At 36.5% G+C, this 24,002-nt stretch overlaps 1 protein-coding gene across 1 annotated transcript; it reads right to left on the minus strand.

Moving 5' to 3' along the window:
- LOC126816260 (extracellular tyrosine-protein kinase PKDCC-like) lies at positions 1-14,503 on the minus strand. Its single transcript, XM_050542547.2, has 2 exons — positions 14,366-14,503; positions 1-5,255 (listed from the first exon to the last, which is right to left on the minus strand). The coding sequence occupies exon 2, from the start codon at positions 4,223-4,225 to the stop codon at positions 2,930-2,932; it is 1,296 nt and encodes a 431-aa protein (XP_050398504.1). The 5' UTR covers positions 4,226-5,255; positions 14,366-14,503; the 3' UTR covers positions 1-2,929.
- Between the last annotated feature and the right edge of the window lie 9,499 nt (positions 14,504-24,002).

Genomic DNA, 24,002 nt, shown 5'->3' on the forward strand with positions numbered 1-24,002 from the left:
TACAACTCGGGTATATTGATTAGCATGACACTTAATCCTTTCTATAATATAAATTCCTTCGTTACATTTAATAAACTATAACATCTATAATTAAGTACTATGATGATATTTATGAGCAACTAAGCTATTAAAAAACTAAACATTGGTTCAAAGAAATCGAAAGTGTTTGTATATTTCTGATGTCGATATCATCAATTTCCATATCAAGATGCTTCAAAACCTTCCCGTTCGTTCAAATTTCAACACTTTGAAGATGGAGATGCAACAACGCAGTTATGTGGCCTAAAACTATTTGATAGGTATACAACTTGAATCGATTATATAATTATAAGATAACTATTCACTTACTTTCACCGTATTCAACCAATTACAAAATCTATCAAATACATATTCAAATTGCATAATCATTTGGATACCGGCTCAGTTTAACGCCCTACTTTTCTACACCATCCGGGCTAACGAAGACGGGGGAACCTTTTACATGGTACAGCCTGCTCTTATTTCGAACGCCAGTGCTTTTACTTGCACGCTAACGTGTACACGGTACCTCGGTTTTTCGTCCCATCCAAATGACCAGACCTATGAGACTTTCCATCTCGCACCACCGACAAGGGGTACGCGCGTATATAGAGTACAACTATTTATATTGGATTATCCCAATAATAACAGCGAACTTCTGTGTTTCTTCCCGATGTTAGTTTTTGCCAATTTACGGATTCATAAAAACATTCTATTAAATAATTAAGGCAACCAGTCCAGCTTGTCCTTTGATCACCATGCAAATTAATTGAATTGCAATTCGTATGCTCTTTAAGAAGATGCACTTTAAAAAAAATATATGGATCGATAAAGCAAGTAGGTGTGGGCACTAGACTCTGTGCCAGACTGAAAGGAACATTAAGTAGTTATTCTATCAACAGAGATGATATTTATTTGATTCAGCTGAAAGTTTATGGAGCCAACTCTTATTCACACAATTCATACAACATCACGAATTTACATTTTAAAATGAAATACTGTCAAACCACAAATACAATTATGTTTTAAATGATAGTTTACGGTTATATGGAAGGTACAGATAGAACGGACAAATTAATATAATATATAATATAAAAGAATATAACATATCGGGGGATTGTAGGACAGAAATTGGGAGCCGCCCTAATGAAATAAAAGCAGTATTAAATGTTACATGGTAAATTAAATTATCACCGGGGGTGGCAGATGTGCTGGAATTGAACGTAGCGGAGCGAAATACTGGATAGGAAGCAGTATGGTCTAACACACATAATACTAAATCAAACAAGACAAAATTAGGCAGGTCATCTTAGAACAACAGGGAATGGAAAACGGGAGAAAATAGCGGGACACAGCAGGACAAACCAAGATTGGGCATGTTATATACAGGACAGACGTGGAAGTGTAGAGTCAAACGGATAGATGCCGGACCTAATTATGTAATGTGGTAGAACTGTGTTGTGCAGAATATATCACGGAATTAAAATACTGGACCTATAGGTAGAGTTGATCACAGGAGAACTGGGGCAGAACAAGATAGAGTTGAACATAGGGAAATAGACGTGGGGCAGAAATTAAATGAAATGAAATGGGGTTTAACGTCCTACTGTTCTGCTCCTAAACTGGGCTATTAAGACGGGCATACGCCATACAGTGTGCTATAAGGGAAATTTTGCATATCGAATTCCAACTGCCAAGGGATATTTTACGTGCACACCAATCTGTACACGGGACCTCGGTTTTTCGTCCCATCCGAACGACTAGATACCTGTCCTTGTCAGGCCCTCTGTCCTGCATAACTGACAAGGGGAAACTGGATGAAACGTGGGACAGAACAAGATAGAGTAGAGTGTAGTACAGGAGAATAGATGCAGGATGGAAAAAGATAGAGTAGAATGTAGTGCAGGAAAATAGATGCTGGACAGAACAAGATAGAGTAGAATGTAGTATAGGAGAATAGATGTAGGGCAGAACGAGATAGAGTAGAGTATAGTACAGGAAAATACACGTAGATGCAGGACATCTGATAGAGTAGAATGTAGTACAGGACAATAGATGCGATAAATAATAAGACAAGAGTGTAGTCCAGGAAGATAGATGAAGGACAGAACAAGATAGAGTAGAATGTAGTACATGAGAATAAATACAGGACAGAACAATATAGAGTAGAATGTAGTACAGGAGAATAGATGCAGGACAGAACAAGATAGAGTAGAATGTAGTGCAGGGGAATAGATACAGGACAGAACAAGATAGAGTAAAATGTAGTGCAGGAAAATAGATACAGCACAAAACAAGATAGAGTAGAATGTAGTATAGGAGAATAGATACAGGACAGAACAAGATAGAGTAGAATGTAGTATAGGAGAATAAATGCAGGACAGAACGAGATAGAGTAGAATTTAGTACAGGAGAATAGATGCAGGACAGAACCAGATAGAGTAAAATGTAGCACAGGAGAATAGATGCAGGACAGAACCAGATAGAGTAGAATGTAGCACAGGAGAATAGATACAAGATGGAGAATAGACATATGACAGGACTCGGAAACTACAACATAGTACAATACAAAGAAAACGAACACCAGATTATACTGAAAGGCAATACGCGTAAATATTCTAGAATCGAGTAATAGAACAGAATAGAATGCTATAGAAAGACCACACAACGAGAAGCACACATAACTAAACTATTCCAACTTAAACATTTATAATTCCTATTTAAGGCATAATCGACAAATCTTTAATTTAACACCCTACTGTTTTTTCTAAACAAAATCGATTATTTATGTGCAAGTACCTTGATTTCAAATAGAAGCAGAATATTTTAAATGATAATTTGAAGGTTCATTCAATGAGATAGTGATGATGGGAATTGCAGTATTATTGGCATAAATATGGCAACTTTTCTGCTAGGAATGTTTGCGTAGATTTGCTTGTGCTATATTTTGTAAAGATCTGAGTTCATTGAACAACTCTCTTCCGCTGTAGGAGAGCGAATCAAGTTGAGCGCTCACTTGTCCAATATTTTTCATAATAACATCTGGGAACGTTAATGGAAATAATAGGCGTTTGAATAATAATCTATTCATATGCTTCATGTTTGTTTTTGCATTAAATCCTATACACTGTGCCCTTAAACACTTTAAATCATACTCGCATTTATCGTCATCGACAATTTTAGGATGCAAACCGCACTGAGGTTCGATATTGTTAACATCGTCTAAATCGATCATTTTTATTGAATAATCAACAAAAAGAAAATGTCCCTCTTTAAAATCAGGAACGATTAACGAACCAAGTGGAGAATTTTCCAAATAGTCCAAAAAGTCGGCTAGTTCGACGGCTTGTTGAAGTCGTAGTTGCCACGATTCGAGTTGCAGACTGTCCACAACAAATCGTTGTCCATGTTCGTAAACAGCCACGACGCCATGCTCTGAAATGTCAGTGGAGTCACTCTCCTCACTACGAACACAATATCCTAATAAAGAGACCAGATTAGGATGATTGATCTGTTCTAAAAAGAGTATTTCCTTCATCAGTTTCATTGTAGGAATTGCAAAACATTTTGATCTTGTTTGTGGCGTATCCACGTTCCTTTGCTTAATATCATCAAAACAGTCTCTCACGTCACGCAAATGTCGGGTGACCATTTTAACGGCAACGTGTTCGCCATTATATTCACCAAGAAAAGTTTGTTTAGAAACGCCATGGCCGATTTTCTTTTTTATTTTGATATCATGAATATTTGAACAGTTAAACAGATAACGGGGTCTTTGAATATTGAAATGTTTCCAATTCCGAGTAAGATCATTATAAACATCATTATTTTTAGAAACAGTGCTTTCTGCTTTGAGATCCCGGGAGATTTGAACGTGGTTATGTGGCGACCTTTTGCCGTCGTTATTCGGTTGATTATTTGAGAAACTTTCTCCAATGTTTTCTTGGAATGGAAACGAGTTCGTCTGCCCCGAGCGTTGCTTATGTTTAACTAATAATTGATATGCCGACTCAAATGGATAGGAAGACGTATCTCGAGGGAGATTTTGTAATCTAATTCCATTAAAGCGTCCATTTAAAGATGAATAATCCTCAGAGTAACTCCCTATAGGACATACTCGGAACATAGCAACGTACATGACGAATATGTAACCGAACAGTGGAAACATTAAAATAAAAACAAGTCCCTTTGTCTTATCCCGAATCATGATGCAAATTGGTTTCTAATAAAACCATAAAATATAATACAAACACCTTATTGCATTCACTGGAGAAACTTAAAATCTAATAAAACTCGTTTTTTGATCACCATTTTTAATCATGTTTGGCAAGAGTTCGGCAGATGTGGGAGATCGTAGTTTCGTATATATCTAACAGACTTGACGTAATTAGATTTAAACGTATTCAATTAATGGTGTGGTATCTGGTTGAGACACAGTGTGAATCCCTAGACATGTTATCAACAATACCCACTTCTCATTTCATTGACGTATTCGACTGACGGAAAATTTACGAAGTGTTTCTGGCAGACCTGTTAGCGTACAGTGCTGTTCGTCTGTTGTTAATTCCACTCGAGTCTTTCACTTTTATTATTAAATTTCTATTCTGGATACCAATGTTACAATTCATTTTCGCGCCTGTTCGTCCGCTTTAAATAACGTTTTCCTCATAAACAGCATGTAGCGTATGGAATCAAGCGCAATCATCCACGACAAAACAAATGGTTTAAATTTGCTGATGTGGAAATCAGCTGTTTTACACTCGGATTGAAGCACACACAACATTAACTTAATGGTTACTTACAGGTCAGAGTCACTGTTTTAGAAATTTTTTTAACTAAATGCACACACAGCGTAGAAAACACGTGAATCCCAACGATAAAAATACCGAAGAGAATTGTATCGACAATTTATTTTATCCGTTTACAAAACAGGCATTCAACAGAAGAAGTAAACACGCGTCATACTTTGGGGTATTGGGGATTTCCTGTGCGATATTGATGTTATTTGTACTTTTATCACCAAAGGTGTCAGAATGAACCCACGGCAGATGACGGTGATCTGTCAAACATTTTCATTAGATGGACCGATGTTTATTAAATTATTTGAGAACTTGTCACCTTCTAGCACGTTATTTATATTTGATGTTGTCACGGAATGATGGCGGCTATAATGATCTGTCGTCTGTTTCAATAACTATGACCCATGATGTTATCGGGACTTTTGACAGCTTCTGCTCCTGCAAAAATAACATCATATATTATCATGATTGTAAGCGAATATACATGGCATTCAGGATAAAGATTTTATAAATATAAAAATAGGTGTATTTTATATAAATAAATGACCACAATTAGAGACTGAAACAGAATGTCCTATCCAAAACCTTGATGTTCTTGCAATGGTTCTGACAAATCACTTTTTGGAGCTCCCACATATTACAATTCGACCAATTTGACTAAATTTGATAAAATTGCATAATACTGGAAGAAAAACAGAATAAATTGAAATGTTTGTGTAAAATAAATGCTACAACTAGCATAAATCTGAAATAAAAGGGGAGGACATAATTATTAATTACCCGTTCCCCCATCTCGCCCCATTCTGATAATCCAACAGTAGGGGGAAATCACGTTAGTCAGATGGTTATAAAATTGTACACAAGACTAGAATACACCGGGTTCTAATCAATAAAGGTGCGTACAAAGTGGCAGTGAACGCAAAAGAACCCCCTAGAAAGTTGTCACCTCAATCAATGCACACGTAATTATAATAAACAACATAGCCAGATTTGAAAAACAGTGACATCTTTCTAGAACACCTGATACCACGTTTCGTTGTTCTACATTTGTATTCGACACGCTTCCTCTGAATTAAAACCTAAATTGAATGAAATGTCCCTTTAATATGACGTGCCTGTGGACGAATTAATACTTTTCGATGACAAAGTCATAATTTTGGTCTGTCTTATTACTGCAATAGACGGTTCTTTCGATTTCCATCTTGTGTATAATAATTACATATAGATTGTCAATTTAGCATCGTGATCTCTGGCTTATTTTAGAACGAGATCGAGCAGGGTTTTACAAAAATCTCCGTATTCCTTCCTAGAAGTTCTACATTTTTATTCGGTGCATCGATTTTCGAAAGTTTAATACTGGTTTTAATTTTATGTTTTAGACCAATAATTTTATTTCTAGACAGCCATGCCTTAAATGAACTCTTAACCTTGGTTACACGATAGGTGGGCATTTTTTTAAAAAATATTTAACCAAATTATTTATGACTTTGATTTTTCTTGTGTTAGTTTGCCATTTGCATTAGACAGTTGCGAGTAAACGTGGGGAATAGAGAGATAAACTGTCTATTCGTATCTTCATGGATTAGCCTATTATATTTCAATTGAACAAATGTAACACGGAACATGTTTATTGAACGTTATAGAAGTAATGTCAAAAGTAAATTATGGTTTTAATAATTCATCAAGTCTTAATTTAATCTATTATAATTGAGTTAAGTAAAATAACCAATATTTGGATTGAGTGAATTAATGTAATGTAAAACCATCAACAACAAAAATGGCGACTGAACGATCACACAGCTGAAATGGAAATGGCAACGTGTAATAAAATGTCAATTATATGTATTAGCTTTCTAGTTGATGATGTTCGTGTGATTATTTTCTTTTGCAAATCTATGGATTTCATCATTGCCACCAGAAAAAAAGTAAACAAAACTACTCTCGGATCAAACGTCATTTTGTGGTGAAGAGATGATCGTGATATTAACATGTTCGGAGTTCGGCATTCTTAATCATATCTATCAAAAAGGTTCATGAGGTCGAACTGAAGCAAGAGTAATTGATATAGTCCAGACAAGCTCCTCTTTACCAATCTTCGTGTCGACAACTAATTGTTTTTTCTGTCTTTGATGTTTTAATTATTTCCACGTGCAGACTTGAAATGAATATCTTTTTCATTTTCTTTAAGGATTAAAAGATTCCTAGCGTGCAGATAACCAATTCTGGTTGAGACTTTCATCCGGGAAATTTACAACTCCGTCGCGTTGTCTGTTCGTTTTATGGCGCAGAACAAATATCCTGACAGTGTTAAAGCAACGTCGGTAATTTACAGTTTAGTTTCAAATGAGCCATATCAGAGAAATCATTACCTAAATAGGCTTATTCGGCAGATGTACCGGAAAATCTGTGACTTAAAAGATCCCAAATCATTGTCATTGGGGGTGTTTCAAACTGAATTTCATCCCATATTCCAACACTGTTTTGAAGCAAACAATATTCAAGTATGCCTACAGAAAATCATAGCTCAGACTGATAGAAACCATGGCGCATATTGTTGGAAAACCATAGCTCAGATTGATATACAGTCTGATAGAAATTCATAGCTCAGGCTGATAGAAAATCATAGCTCAGGCTGATAGAAAATCATAGCTCGGTTTGATAGAAAACATAACCCAAGAGGATAGGAACCATAACTGACAGAAAACCATAGCTCAGACTGATAGAAAATCATAGCTTAGATTAATTGAGAACCCTAGTTCAGATTGATAGAAAACCATACCTCAGATTGTTAGAAAATCATAGCTCAGACTGAAAGAAAACCATAGCCCAGATTGATAGAAAACCATATCTCAGACTGATTGAAAACCATAGCCCAGATTGATAGAAAACCATATCTCAGACTGATTGAAAACCATATTTCAGATTGATAGAAAACCATGTCTCATATTGATAGAAAACGAAAACACAGACTGTTAGAAGACCATAACTCAGACTTTACGCGTGCGCAACCGTGTTTATCAAGGAATTACCGTCGTCGAGTAGCTCTTTTTAGATAAGTATTCATGTCAATTTATCTCCATTTTCCCTTTTAATGCTGACCTTAGAGATCCTAATTTGATTTGATCTCATGGAGAACTATCCCACCAATAGATTAGGATCGATTTGGTTGCAGAAATTTACGACAGTTTTATAAAATAAAATACTACTCTGGTTTAAAGAAGAAGGGTATGTGTTATCATAGTTCATTTGTACAACTAAAAATTGCTACACATGGGTTTCCCCCCGTTGATTTGTAACACGTTAGTCGGGTAATTAACCTCACACGACACCCTTTGGACCCCCTTGTTCTAGAACACCAGATATCTCTTTAACAATAACTTGTGTTGCACTGTTGTTTACACTGTACATACATGTATTTAATATGATCGAATGTTGTTTGTTACCATCTGACAGTATCTGATCACAGGCGCCGGTAACGTAGAAGATATTTCAAAAATAATAATCAGATATCACTAAGTATAATGTCTAAAGTCTGTTACGTCCATGTTCGTAAGCGAGATTATCAAATAACTGGTCTGGGTTCGATTTCTAACTTAGGGACAAATAACTCGTCTGAAAAATCTACTGAAAGAGAATCGGTTTCCGTCGCGTTTTTTGCCACTGAGTTAGAAATTGGAATCAGGCCGGTTATTTGATAATCTCGCTTACGAACATGGACGTAACAGACTTTAGACATTATACTTAGTCATAGCTTGATGTTATTTTTGAAATATCCTTCCACGTTACAGGCGCCTGTGTATCTGATTTGATCGAATGTTGTTTGTTACCATCTACCAGTATCTGATTATTCTTGTATTTGATAGGATTTTGTTGTTTGTTAACATCTACTAGTATCTGATTTGATCGAATGCGGTTTGCTACCATCTACCAGTATCTGATTATTTTTGTAATTGATAGGATCGAATGCTGCATGTCACTACGATTATAAGAGTATCTGTTTTCACTGAATGTTGCACGTTACTATCTACTATAGTATCTGGTATGACTGAATGTTATTTGTTACTATCTATCGGCATCTGGTATTTGATAGGATCGAATGTTGCATGTTACTGCAATTATAAGAGTATCTGATATGATTGAATGTTGTCTGTTACTATCCACTATAGTATCTGATAAGATTGAATGTTATTTGTTACTATCTATCAGTATCTGGTATGTTTAAATGTTGTTTTTGATATACGTTAGTATCTTATATGATTGAATGTTATTTGTTACTACCTGCTGTTATTTGTTATGATTCAATGTTTATTGTTACTATATACAAGTATCCGATAAGATCGAAGGCTGTCTGTAACTATATACCAGTATCTGATTTGATTGAATGTTATTTGTTATTATTCCACTGGTATATGATTTGATTGAATGTTATTTGTTACCACCTACTAGTTATTAATCTTTATTTTGTCAATTACAAGGTATTAATAGATGTCTAGCCTGAGTGTTAAACAGGGGACTTGTCTAGTCAGACTGTATAATATTAACACCAAACATTGACGTGATGTAAATATATATCTATATACGCAAGTTAAATAATAATAAGTAGAGGGATATCGACATGTTGAAGGTGCCACCATAAGCACCATTCCTGGGCAGTAGCGGATTATCAGTGAGGCTGGTGAGGCTGCAGCCTCAGGCCCAAAGATTTTGTAAAAAAATTATTTTTAGACTTGTCTGATACGATTAAAAACGCATAGACAATGAATGTTAGGGGGTGGGGTTTAGGCCCAACGGGAATCAACATAGGCCCTGACCCGAAATTAATTAGGCCCACGCCATTTTAAATAGGCCCTATTGTTTGGAGATCTGATCTTATTTTTTAAACGTAGGCCTACAATGTACGTTAAATCCTTGTAAGTTTTCGGTTATGTCTTGCTTAATATATTGTATCCACGTGACGTCATTTATGGGCATATAAAGTTACATTACGTTTATGTTAGCAACTACCTTGGCTCTAACTTTAAAAACTAAATAGGCCCTCCAGCAACTGCCGCCTCAGGCCTTGGTGGAGCTTTATCCGCCACTGTTCCTGGGAAGTGTTCAGTGAGATATAATCTATATTATATCTAGTTTCAGTTTTCTGTATTATAAGATTAAATACACTTTAGTTTTTGTTATACAAATAAACATAATATAGACAACGGGGGATGCAGACCAGATAATTTTTGTTTTTCAATTCCAGAATTTCTCTAATTATTAACTCACCCAATCAGATTAAAATCAGATGTCGAATGTCAATTACATTCATTTTTGATATGACATTGACATCAGTGATCAAAACATGTAATCACAAGAGGGACGGCTGCATCCCCTGAAAAAAATCGGCGCATCCAGTGGTGCCTTTGCCCATTGGGGAAAGAATCGGTTTCCCCAATGGGCGCCAACGACCAGCTTCGAAGCCAACGACCAGCGTGTCTCTTTTGTCGCTAGCTACGGGCCTGCTGTGACGCATATATACAAACGATTCTCTTAGGTTAGGATTAGAGCATTATTTGCTGATACAAATATAGCTCTCTCTAGCAGAACAAAGTTATAATAGAAAGTATAATGCAATGTAGTGTAAAAATTAGAAAAAGTAAATCTTAAAATATTGTAATCTATATTCAATTAGATAGGAATCACCATGTACCTTAAAAGGACCATTCCAATTTGAACAGCGTTTTGAAAATAAAAGTCCGTGTAAGTATATGGAATTTAAGCGCCAAAAATGTAGAGAAATGGTGTATTTGCCGTGTCTCAAAATTTCAGCTCAAAATATCGACTTGTTTTGACATGAACGTCAAAACCGCTTATCCGGACACGTAACCCTTTTAAGATTTCGGGTCAATTCTTTCGTTGGGTGACCTTATAATCTATTGCCATTCTTTACGAGCCATACAGTGCATGTCCCACGTGCTGTACTTGAAGGTAAATTTCTCTTACACATTTATTATAAAATAAAAGTCTGGTTTTATCCAGACACCGTATAATACAGCTTGGAACACCGTTCTCCATTTCCAGATGAAGACTGAAGGGTCTACGTTGTTTGAACAAGTATCACGTATATTCAGTTAGTTGCTCGGCCCTAAGGCAGTGGATTTTAAGGGCTTTTAACACAAAATTAAGAAGTTTTATTTTCCAAAATATAATCGAGATTGGCTCTTTAAGAATAAGATACAATAATTGTATGGAATTGGTTGATGTATGTCAAAATTAAAAATATTGCTTTGCCATTTTACTATATGTTTTATAGCCCATCCTACATGGGTAGAAGCAATGGGGCTAAAAGATTGTATCTTCACTAGCGCATTTGTGATTGACTTGCAGTGCTTATCGTGTTTTCTTTTATTGTTTGTTTCATCTATGTTTTGTTACTCAGTTTTCATGCATTCCAGATTGTATATATGAATAGTACAGGTCGCATTTTAAAATGTTTAACGATTGAACTCTGTTGATATAATATTTGTTGCTGCGTCAGTAATTTTCATTTACAATGCTAATGAGACGTTGTATGTGGAATATTAGGCACCTAATGGTGCCTTATGGAAACTAATGATGGGTCATGTTTTCTACAAAAATTTCATCTTATACATTTGCTGACAATAAACGATGATAGGTCCCGAACACTCTTCCCGAATCATTAGAATACACAGTTGCTTCAGAATGAAGAACAAAAGAACGTGAATGCTGGTCACTGATATTATTTTATGTATATTTTATGTATATTTTATGCAATGTATATATATATATATTATTGTATGCAGTGTGTGACACTAAAATAAACAAATTACTTATTTCCTAGTAAAACAATTATAATGCTTTAGCATAAAGCGATACCGTAACATGTAAGAGAATAGACTATAAACAAGTAAGACAATAAACTATAAACATGTAGGTAAAATCCCACAAAATCTGACTTTATATTAAAGGAGAAGTTCTCGATATATTTTGGTTCATAAAGCTGATCAATTCAGAGTGAACTTTTATCCTAGTAATGTGCAACTATATCTGGGCGCTTGGTTTTCAAACCAATGTAATTTACTAAGATATCAACTAGGACCCTTTCTATTGGTCCCTTCAAATAGACAAATTCAGGTTTATCGCATGTAGTGAGCTGAAAACCATCGAATCAGTTTTAAATACATTCCCTATCTACTCCTTATGGTTGAAATAAATCAGTTATTTACGTTTTATTCGACAGATTAGATATCAAATTAACATTTAAAGTTAATTTTGTCTAGTAATATATATTTAGGATGTTAACATCGGCGACTTTAATAACATATATATTAAACAATTAATATAATAATTTAGGGTGACCCATGTACACACAGAAATACAGTCCACCGCTGATACTTCGAGACTACCACTGAAGCGTGCACATTCGCCGTGCCGAGACCAACTTTCTGACAGTATGATACTATAAATAGCCATGGCACGTGCAATTCTCTACAAATCTATCAACTATTACAGCCGTAAAAAAAATATTGTTGACGATTTTGAATAGCAGTAAAATTAAGAGCGGCATCTTTTGGTTTAGTACAAATAATATCTCTGAATCACTCGGGTTAGGCAGGAACATGATACTAGCAGTAGTTTCATTTTACTTTTACAAGCTTCTTAAAACGATTGTTGAGCGACCTAACGTGCTTATTTCTAAATTCAATTTTTTGTTCTTGTTAAGCGAGACTAATTTCAAAACAAGGGCACGTAACCTATCTTTTACTCAAAAGTGTCTGGATGTTATGGACGACTCTTGGAACCAGTTTTCAGTCTATTATTTATACATGATTAATGGTCATAGCTTATTAAGTACAACATGATAGTTTATTTAGTGACTATAATTGTGTGAAACTGATTTGAGGCTTGGCATATATATAAATATTGTGGCGTAATTGTCGAGATATATGGAGATATTTATTTATGGTGGGTCACCCTATATATATGATTAAAAAAGAATTAATGACACGTCGCTTCTTTTAACATAAAGTAGAACAGCATAATACTGATACTTTAACATAAGGTAAAACAGCACACTATAACGATACTTTAGCATAAATTCAAACCGCATATTACCAATACTTTAACATAAAGTGAAACAGCATATTACCGATAATTTAACATAAAGTAAAACAATATTACCGACACTTTAACATGAAGTGAAATATCAATACCGATGCTTTAACATAAAGTAAAACCGAATTATCGATACTTTAACATAAATAAGACATCATATTAACCAATAAAGTAATTCAACATAAACAATAATTTTCTTTATCATTTCATAATTTGGAGTTGAATAATTTGGAGAAAGCATGTTTGAACTGAACATTGGATTTCTGTAGTGTATATACCACCGGTCTTAGCGATGTGCCCAATAGGAATAATTTTCCCGGTTATTAGTCTGTAACATAGTTACTATATTGTGATTTAAAGTGGGTGATTTATTGCTAGACTAGTAATTTACAAATACATAATTTACTTATATTGTTACCTAAATTATCCCGTTTCATATATCGTCAATAGATTTCTCGTCTAGATAAAACAGTCATCTTTTTGTAGCAAAAAAAGAAAAAGGCAATTGAGTCCCAAGGCAAAATCAAACATTTACTTGGACAATATGCAACCAATACATGTATTTCACTTCCACAAAAAAAGATTTTGATGTTATTTAGCCTGAGGGTTGTGTTCAAAGAAAAGAAAGAGTTTAAAATGAATACGAATTTATAGACGTAAACAGAGAATCTGTTAATTAAGAAAGAGAGAGAGAGAGAGGTGGAGAGAGAGGGGCTTAACGTCCACTAGACAGACCACCCTACCCACTGTCACATACAAGCCGGGAATCGAAACCACCACTTGACTCAACAACAGACCTTACGTATTAAACCAGTGCCTTTTTGAACACTACCACATGATTGTCCCATCCACACAGACAGCAATAGTCCATTCTGTTAAATTAATTTTACATGCAATGACCAGCATAGTGACCATAGGTAAGTTTTATTAATATTTATTGCGTTTTATTCCAATAACTATTCCCAGTCGCGTTTTATCTAACCCGGCTTAAATTTCACACACCATTGAAACGAATTTTTGTAGACCTACTGAGGTTCTGATTCAGTGAATTCCTACTTCACATCAAGGAACGTGTCTTTAGACTGAAAGCCTTTTTGGCACACACGGTGTGTCGATGGAAATAAAACAAAGGTGTCCGATCATGCACCCAGTGTCCAGTGTCCACCCTGCCCGGCTTACGTAAACTACATTTTAAAAATAGTTTCCAAAATATACAACGTTCTATTATATCGGTAAACGGATAAATTTTATCTATACAATAAATGATTCATGATTTACGGGTTTCCTGGTTTTATGAGACTAATAATAAATAATATGACCCACCATAAAACATTTCAACTTCATTGACATGCTAAGTTAAAGATATATAGTATTTTACTGATATAAAAATGGAGAAAAACATATCTACTTTGAGCGAAGTTGACTTAAAAACTTACTTTAATCAACTGGTATAATATCTACACCCATGTGTCCTCATGAATGGAAGTGTTCACTAATAGATTCCCATCGTGATTAATGTCCGTTCACAAGGCGAACTACAACTGAATGAATGACTGGAAATCGCGAATCATGAAAGCTAAGGGACAAATAAAACAAGAGAGCGATATGGCAGCAATAGGAGAAACGGAGGAGGCAGTACTAGTGAAAAGCTAATGAAATAACCAGTAATGATGTATTGATTGCTGAAGAGTTTCAGACCGGTCTAATCCCCGGACAATAGAACAAGTCAAACATACAATTCACTGCTAATTATATCTAGTTTACATGTAGTTTAACATACTACATGTATATACCAACTTTAAACGACCGTGTCCGTATTTACATGATTGGACCAGTTTATCATCTAATCTAGGGCTAAGGAAGGGACGGGTAAATTGGACAAAAATACATCGCGTTAAAATCTAAAAGAATAGTATGTGGGCTTTGTGTGTTTGTGAACACGGGATTTTAAACTGATATTAACTTTTAATATCCATTATAATAAAGACGTACGTGGTATAACTGAACATTTTGCCTTTTTAGTTCAAGCATTCAAAGCCCATTGGTCTCATGTTTGTTTATAAGGGGATGTTAGTCGAAGCATTATATTTCCCCAAACGTTCGGGCAGATTACCATTAGTGTGCACACAGTTCGCAATGCGTTGCTTTACATTCACAGTCCGCTTTTAGTCCCCGGAAGACTATGCTGTCCTTTAATATGAACTCGTTCAATAAAGCTAACATACAGAATGACAAGACAAACTCTAATCTTATTTCATCAAACATATCCGTTTAGATCAGCCGCCATATCTTGTTCTAATCAAACCAATTCTTAATGTAAAGAAAGATTGGATTACTGATATCTTTATGGAAATGAAATCACTGAGTTGGTTTCAATAGATGTTGTGAGCGAATCCGAAAAGTTGCGGAGATTTTTAAGAATTTTTTCTGACAGATTTCGCCGCCGATATAGACCCTATCTTTATTTATATATTTTTCGAAAGTTTAATCTTTTCCAGTTCAATAGTAGGATCCCTGGGTTTTCTACGACTTGAAGAAGTAAAGTGATAATAACCGTTTCAGAGACTACTAGAAATTCCTAAACCTCTTTTCTTCAATAAACTATAAACTATACGATACTTTGTACATCAGATTATAATTATATAGTTGTATATTTAATGTTAAAAACATTCTGCTGCAAGAATCGTTCACAAAATTGTACAAAATGATTAGTAACACTCGTTTATACTGTATTCACAGGGATCAGTCAATGGAAGACAGACGGACATACAGCAGAATTAACAATATGCCACCACTTTCGCATAAAAAAAAAATCAATTCCCATGTTAAAAAAAGAAATTGGATAAGAGCGCATCCAGATTAAAACAGCTAAACCTTTAACTCAATATTATCCATAATGTTGGAAGTTAAGAACACGAATTAGAATTCAATATTAGTTCATTTCAATCAATATTGGAGTTATTATCTAAATGGTTAAAATATGAGATCTTTCACAGAATGTATGGATTAGAAATTACAAATATTTAAAATTAAATATAATTCACATTATATACACTCATATTATTTTCAATTTGCTTTTAGATCAGAGAACAGAGTGGTTATATTTTAGCAAGTATGCCAATTTAATCTACATGGTCTAAATATAATATTATTGGATGATTGATCAAATTTGAAGCGAGCTATGGTTTGTGTAAATCTATGTGAATCACCGGCTGATTCTAATACAATTGTTGCTGATATAGACGGGAAATACCTGGAAGCAAATTAATGAAGAATGGGTTAGTCTAACATGACCGTCTGAAGTGATTGGTTCGAGTGAGAAAAGTTGAATAGCAGGAAATGTATTTTAATGAAACCAAATTAACCACGAACGTATTATGAAAGAAATCCATCCGAATTGAGATTCATTATTCAGATTTATTTCTCAGCTGAATTTCAAATGGTTATCTAAAAGATGTTTTTCATCACCCCCAAGATAAATTTCGTAAATGAAAGACCGACTGAATAATCCACCACCAGCCTGTTATAAATGAAATACATACAATAGGGACAAAAACTTATTATAATCGAAAAGTATGATGCGAAAACCCCCAAAAGAAACCCAACTCTACTCCAAAAGTATTTTGGGTGTTATCAGTATGGTAATGAAGAAAATTGATTAACCCACTGACTAATGAATAATAATATATTGTAATAATGATCTAGTTATGTAAATTCTTATTACATTCTGCCAACCCCGGGGCTAATTTCTAATAATACAGAAAGCCACCAGTGGTTACATTAATTAGAAGTCATTGTTCTAAATAGTAGTGACGGGTGTTGTACACAAGCCAGGGAATACTGCTACCAATTGTTTGGTTAGCTCCACTGAATCCAATCTTAGTAATTCCAAAATTTCTTTTATATTTGTGGAATAAAAAGGTAAAATTATCCATATATATTTATATTTATTTGTCAATTTTAACCTACCGTAATATACTATTCAAAAAAAGTAGGGGATATTTGATTTTGGGGGCATAATACTAAAATATGCAAATGACTACGAAAAAAGTCACTATAGAACCTAACAGAAGAAACATTTCCAGTTACATGTGACGCCCAAACGCACCAATAGCTACCGCATGGAATGCAGGTGATGCTTGGGATCATCATGGGGGTCCAACCCAAGATTTGCACGACTCTGACTTTGAATGTTACAGTCATTGTGGCATTGAATTCCAGGGTGGAAACATCAGTTTAATTGTTTTAGTGACCAGAAAACAAATTTTGATATGCGTCGGCTTACCCAAAATGAAAGGTTACGTGCCCTTGGCATGCTACAGATCGGCACAACACAGGCGGTTGTGGCGCGGACGATGAATGTTTCTCAGTCTGTCATAAGCAGGCTATGGTCCAGATACCGTGATACACAATCTGTACAGGACAGACCACGCTCAGGTCGACCAAGGGCGACAACTCAAGGCCAGGATCGATTTATCCGTACCTTGGCCTTGAGAAATCGTGTCATCACAGCAAATCAGATCAGCGCTCGTCTTCAAACAGACACTGGTGTGAGAGTGAGTGGCCAGACGATTCGGAATCGACTGCATAGGGGTCACCTTCGCGCCCGACGTCCTCGCGTGATCCCTTGTTTGAGAGATCATCACATTCAGGCAAGACGTCGTTGGTGTAGGGATCGCCAACACTGGGATAATCGACGCTGGAGCAATGTGATGTTTTCAGATGAGTCAAGGTTCACTGTTGATTTTTTGGACAGACGTAGGAGGGTGTGGCGTCGTCGAAACGAGCGCTTCCAAGACGTTAACGTCATCAGACATGATCGATTTGGGGGTGGTTCTGTTATTGTGTGGGGAGGCATCACTGTTGCTGGAAGAACGGCTTTACATGTTGTTGCAGGGCGTGTTACAGGCCAGTACTACCGGGACAACATCTTGGCAGTCCATGTTGTGCCGTTCGCACGATGTCATGGCCGCCGTTTCATCTTCCAGGATGACAACGCAAGATGTCACAGGGCCAGGATCGTTACAGGTTACCTCCAACAACAGAACATCACCACATTACCTTGGCCAGCACTGAGTCCCGACCTCTCCCCCATCGAGCATGTCTGGGACATGCTTGGACAGAGGTTACGTCAACGTCAACAACGTCCTGCCAATGTCCAAGAACTTGCTGCTGCGTTGCAACAGGAATGGGACAATCTGGACCAAAATGACCTTAGACGTCTCATTAGGATTATGCCACGTCGGATCAATGCTTGTTTGGCAAACAGAGGAGGATTTACCCGTTACTGACTTGGTTGTGATGCTGTGGTAACTTTGCTGTTTGACCCCGGGTATCATTTAACCCTTATAATGGTCAGTCTGTGCCTTACTTAGTCTAACGATCATTTGGAATAAATCGATGAATGTGAACTTCATTTCATTTTGTCATTTGTTTCTTCGTCAGTTTCATTAGGTGACTTTAATAACACTTAAAAATCAAATATCCCCTACTTTTTTTGAATAGTATATAATAATTCAAAATTACCGATGACGCGTGATATGCATATATAACCTGTATATATTATAGCCGTTGAGTTACGATTGGAATTATGTCAAAAAGACAGTGGTTCGATTGATTCGCTTAACTCGAGGTTCCGTGTTCGATCGCTGCGTTGGCCGAGAAAGTTCATCGGGATTTTCCGGTGTTGGTCCCCCTTATCAGTGGGGCAGTACGGGGGGCCTGACAAGGGACAACCTATAGTCCTTCAAATGCGACGAAAAACCGAGATCCCGTGTACACATTTGCACGCGTACAAGTAACTGATCCATTGGCAGTTAGAATTCGATATAAGAGTAGGCCGTAGCGCCTCTGCCCGGGTACAATTTCCCTCATAGCACACTGTATGGCGTATGCCCGTTTTCTTTTAACACATGCTAACAAAGGCTCGGTTTTAAAATCGCCTACTCGTATGGGATTTTATTCAATTTATGATAATATGACTCTTAAGCGGTGTTTGCGCGATACCGCAGTCGGATGCAACGGAAGCTCGGTGAGTAAGACGTTGGCTCGATAACCTGGAGATCCCGTGTTTCATCCCGGTTTTGGCCGAGGAAGTTTACCGTTGATTTTCCGGCGCGGTTTCCCCTTGTCAGTGGTGCAAGATGGAGGGCCGGACAATGGACAACGTATAGTCGTTAAGAATGGACGAAAAGTCGAGGTCCTGTGTACACATCGGCGTGCACGTAAAGGGCCCCTTGACACTTACTAAGATAGGGCAAATGGTGCAGCACACACGCATGCTTTTGAAGTCATTTTGCCATACAACACATGTAAACAGCCTCCGACATGTTGTATTCGACAGTTGTACGAATTGGTTGTAACACTAAAAGCCGCTTTACGGGCACTCGTGCGCTTTGATCAATAGGAACAAACGTGTTAAAAAACAAATTTAGATAGCTTAAATACGATATTTATGACAGTAACACAAAACATAATTGGTACCATACAGATTGCTGCTGGACATTTACAATCATTGCAAGGATTTGACCATCACATTAATGAGTGAATTAAAAGACATTGCAAAGTATTACAATTACAAGAATGTACGTAAAATTATATGTGACCACCGTTTGGATCCGCACAGCTGACATTTCTTCCCCGGCTATAACTTGGGAGTGGATAATTGATAAAAACCAAAGTTGTTTACAGCATAAGATAAAAACAGAGAAACCTTCCACATTAAAGGATTTATTGTCTGTTTGAGTTAGTTTATTTCCCAATGTGCGGTTATCTCCTCTTCTTCCCCCTTCCTATTATACTTCACATACAGACATCGGTTTCAAACAATAATCTGTCTGCCGTCATGGGTTGTCAATTGACAAGAGCCCTTTGTTAAAGACAATACTACTACTACTACTACTACTATTAATAATCCTCTATTTGTATAGCGCGATAATACTAAAACAGAAGTTTCTATTACGCTTTTTCAAGTTTTCTCTATTGAACTACGGAAACGCTTCTGTAAACAGGAACGTCTTTAGCTGAGATTTAAATGCATCTAGGGAGTCAGTGGTTCTAATGTTGTAAGGCAGTGAATTCCATAATTTCAAGATTCACTAATGGTTGATACAGAAATTGTTTATCTGTGGATCTAAGAGTTCTTTGGTGATTGATCATGTAACGCCTTGAAAGTCAACAGTAATATTTTGAATTTGATTCGTTGTTGAACTGGAAGTCAGTGTAGATTTTTAGGATCGGGATGATGTGTTCTGGTATTTTTGAACTTGTTAAAACTCTGGCGGCCGCATTTTGAATTCGTTGAATATGTTGAACTAGAAGAATGCCCGGCTTCGCTCGGGGGTCATAACCCCGAAACCGGAAGTGGTAGACTAACGCCACCTGGCCTATGTTACTCCCCGGTCCGAGCTACCCCTATACCCAAAATTTCAGACTCGGGGCAGACCTAGTGTAGCCGCCAACCCCGAACAGACAGACACACAGACAGACAAACGACAGTCACAAATATTAGTATAGATTTGTTGAATTTGATAATTCGGAAGGCCAAAAAATAAGGCATTATGATGTAGCAATTTATATGGCTAGTGTTTGAGAATGACTTTAGTATTGTCATCTATACTATGATGTATAAAATGTAAAAACGAACTGTTGCATTGTTATTCCTAGTAAGACAAACGTCTTAAGAAAACAGTAAGAAGTAAATACACAACGTGAAGGGGAAGCAAAGACAACTAGTGAAAAATACTAGACGATCACAAGGCTACTAAAATATGTAGTGAGAAAAGATACATGGGTCGTACGTAGGATGTGGCGACCGGATTTGGATCAGCCGCTCTCCACGTCTGACGAAAGACCCATGGTACTACATGTGTTGTTGATACTGTGTGCCCATGTATTGTCTGTGCTGTGGTGTTGATGTTGTGTGTCTATATGTATTATCTATACCCTGTGTTGTTGATACTGTGTGCCTATGTATAGTCTATGCTATACTGTTGGTACTGTGTATGTATGTATTCTGTGTATTCACTTACTATTTTTGTAAATCACTCTAATTGCATCGTACTGAGAATGGGTGATGCAACTTTTATTGTCAGTGCGAGTGATATTTAAGTATTTAAAAGTGCACATATCAAGCAAAATACAACAAATTAATGTCGAGGGATTGGCCAATATGGAATGTAACTCTATAATATAGATATACGCGTACGAGCCAGGGGGGCAGGGGGGGGGGGCAGCTGCCCCCCTAACTTTCGGGCAAGCTAACTTTTCGGGCAGACGGGTAAAGTGAAAAAAAATTGTATTTCATCTACTTGGCAAAATAAAGTGCCCGAAATCTAATGGAATAGCAGTAAAACGCGTTTGCGGCCGTCAAATATTCCAAAAATTTTCTTGGTGGTCCTTACAAGGTCAGCTTCACTGTCTGTAAACCTGAAATTTTTTAGGGCATTCTAGTTTTGCTTCCCTAACTGTCATCGAGCCTTAATAAAACACTAATTTTACTTAGCTTTAAATTGAATACCACAAATTTGTACTGATTTGACTGTGGATTAAAACATTTTGTCTGGAGCCACTCTACTTTGTGCGACATTTTTCGGGTATCGATTATTATTTGTGAATGCAGCTGCAACAGTCTGATTGGATGGTTGGAATTCAGAATGGGATTTCGGTTACAAAACCATTGGATACTTTTGGAGTTGCTTACACGGGCTAGAATAGCAGAAAACGCATATGCGGTGGTTAAATTTTCAAAATTTTCTCAGTGAGGGTGAGGCCCCCATACCCTGTGACGATTGATTGTTTGTTTGGATTGGAATTCGGGTCAGCCAGGTGGGCTATATTGGACCAAATTGAATATTCCAAAATTTTGTTGAGGGGGGGGGGGGGGGCTCCATACAAGGTAAGCTCTGCTTCTTCGCCTCTCGAGGTAGACTGGCGCCGCTGTCTGTAAACCAGAAATTTTTCGGGCATTTCGGGTTCTGCCCCCCTAACTGTCACCGAGCCCGTACGCCTATGAATATAGATGCAGCACATGTTAGTTATCAAATTTAACATCCCATCAAACATTATTGCTTTGATATAAACCATAACCTGATAGCGTCACAATATCAACCATAATTTCAGTAATAATTGCTCTAACTTGCCATTCATGTTTTATTTCACTTCTCTTCCATAAAGAGAGAAGAAAAAACTAATCTGCAGATATATGGCGCTAATGTAGACCCGGGGCTGATCAGCTTGTCAGACGCATATGGCAGCTACAAGCCACATAATCAACAAAACGCCACTGTAATTAAGGATATTGAAGATAGTTCTTACAATCGTTCAATAATTCGACACGTTCAAGAATGTATTTTTCTCCCATACTTGCCATCAAATTGCTTTAACCCCATCACGTTTGTATTAAGAGTAGCTGATCATTTATTGGTGGTAAACAGCCGACCTATTGTTAGAAAGTGTCTGACAGACTAAAGCCATCTCTCTTGGGTGTATCGTAGCTGTAACGCGAATATTCCCTGTATAATTTCATAATTTCTCCCGATCTGACCACTGAAGTCATCACTGGATTAAAATAATTTGTAATTTATACTTAAATAACCGTCCTATAGCCAACAAAATAAGTATAAAATTCGACAAATTCTATAACCCAATCCAACAAGAATAGATTATGACCATATTGATAATAGAATAAGATAAATGTCAGAATATTGTAGATGTCGTATTGATGTGAATAATTGAAGAAATACGATATCATCTATCTGTTATTTAATATGTTGGCCATGTTGTAATCACTAGAGAATATTAACCATTGATTCAACATCTGGAATTGTTTCTGTATGGAACTCAAACTGTTTAAAGTTAAAGGGACATTAAGCTCGTTGCGATATTTATCTCTTTTCGATGTCACGATATTTCACTATACAATAACATCGGACAAAAATTGGATACTTTCCGATCTATTAATTCTACACATACTCTTTTAAAATCTGCTCCGTTCAATATGTTTTTAAATTCTTTTCAGAAAGACTAACCTCAGTTGCAAAGCTGGTTATATCTACTGAAATAGGATAACAAGCGTTTAATTTTTCGTTAAAAAATGTTTATTGTACATTTTCGTAAACAAACTTTTCCGGTCAGCGTTGATGGTCATTGATTTTAAAGTCGGACGACTCAGTTCGAACGACCCCGTCATCAATCTCCCATAAAGTGTCTCTCCATTCGGATGATTTTCAACCATTGACATTGCGCGTTAAACCAACACGAATTGTCTCCATGAAAATTCCGTCCAAATAAATCAGAGTGTGTAACAATATTATAAAATCGTTAGCTCTAGCCCCCAAAATTTTATACTGCACATTTACTACATGTTTATTTACTTACACGCTATCGATACATGTTATATTGAATTAAAATGCTATTCTAGATTTAGTTGTGAAGGAATCAGAGTGGCGTGTGCTCCAATTTAATTAATCTTTCAGACATATATAGAGAGGTCACTATTTCATACTCAAACCATTAGTTCAATGAAAATTCAACCGAGTAGATCTAAACACAGTTACCATATATTGAAAGATTTTTTGTTTCTGATATTGTCTAACAGGCTAGTTCAGTAAAGGGTCTACAATAATTTAACATTTATAGAGGCCATCTAAGGAAATCCTTTCATGGATTTGATTGGACATGCCTACCCTTTTCACTTCTCAATGGGGTCAGAGCGACAATACTATATACCGAAAAACATCCGAAAACAACCGGAAAACACCATGTTATACTGAATACCGGAAACACCGGAAAAACACTAAATAACGGAAAACACACTAAATACCGGAAAATACCCTAAATAGGTAACCCGGAGACTGGCACCCTAAAAAGCTAACCCGGAGCCTGGTCCTCTGTGTGCCTGGGTTAGGGTTAGGGTTAGTTTCCGGTTTATATTATAGCCCTTCTCCGGGTTACCTATTTAGTGTGTTTCCGGTATTTAGTGTTTTTTCGGTGTTTTCCGGTATTCAGTATAACATGGTGTTTTCCGGTAGTTTTTCGGTGTTTTTCGGTATATTGTATAGCCCGGGTCAGAGT

Source organism: Patella vulgata, chromosome 1 (assembly GCF_932274485.2).
Source record: "Patella vulgata chromosome 1, xgPatVulg1.2, whole genome shotgun sequence".
NCBI classification, from domain to species: domain Eukaryota; kingdom Metazoa; phylum Mollusca; class Gastropoda; family Patellidae; genus Patella; species Patella vulgata.

Bases quoted from the DNA above. Each gene is read 5' to 3' on its own strand.
- LOC126816260 (XM_050542547.2), bottom strand. From the start codon at position 4,225: ATGATTCGGGATAAGACAAAGGGACTTGTTTTTATTTTAATGTTTCCA.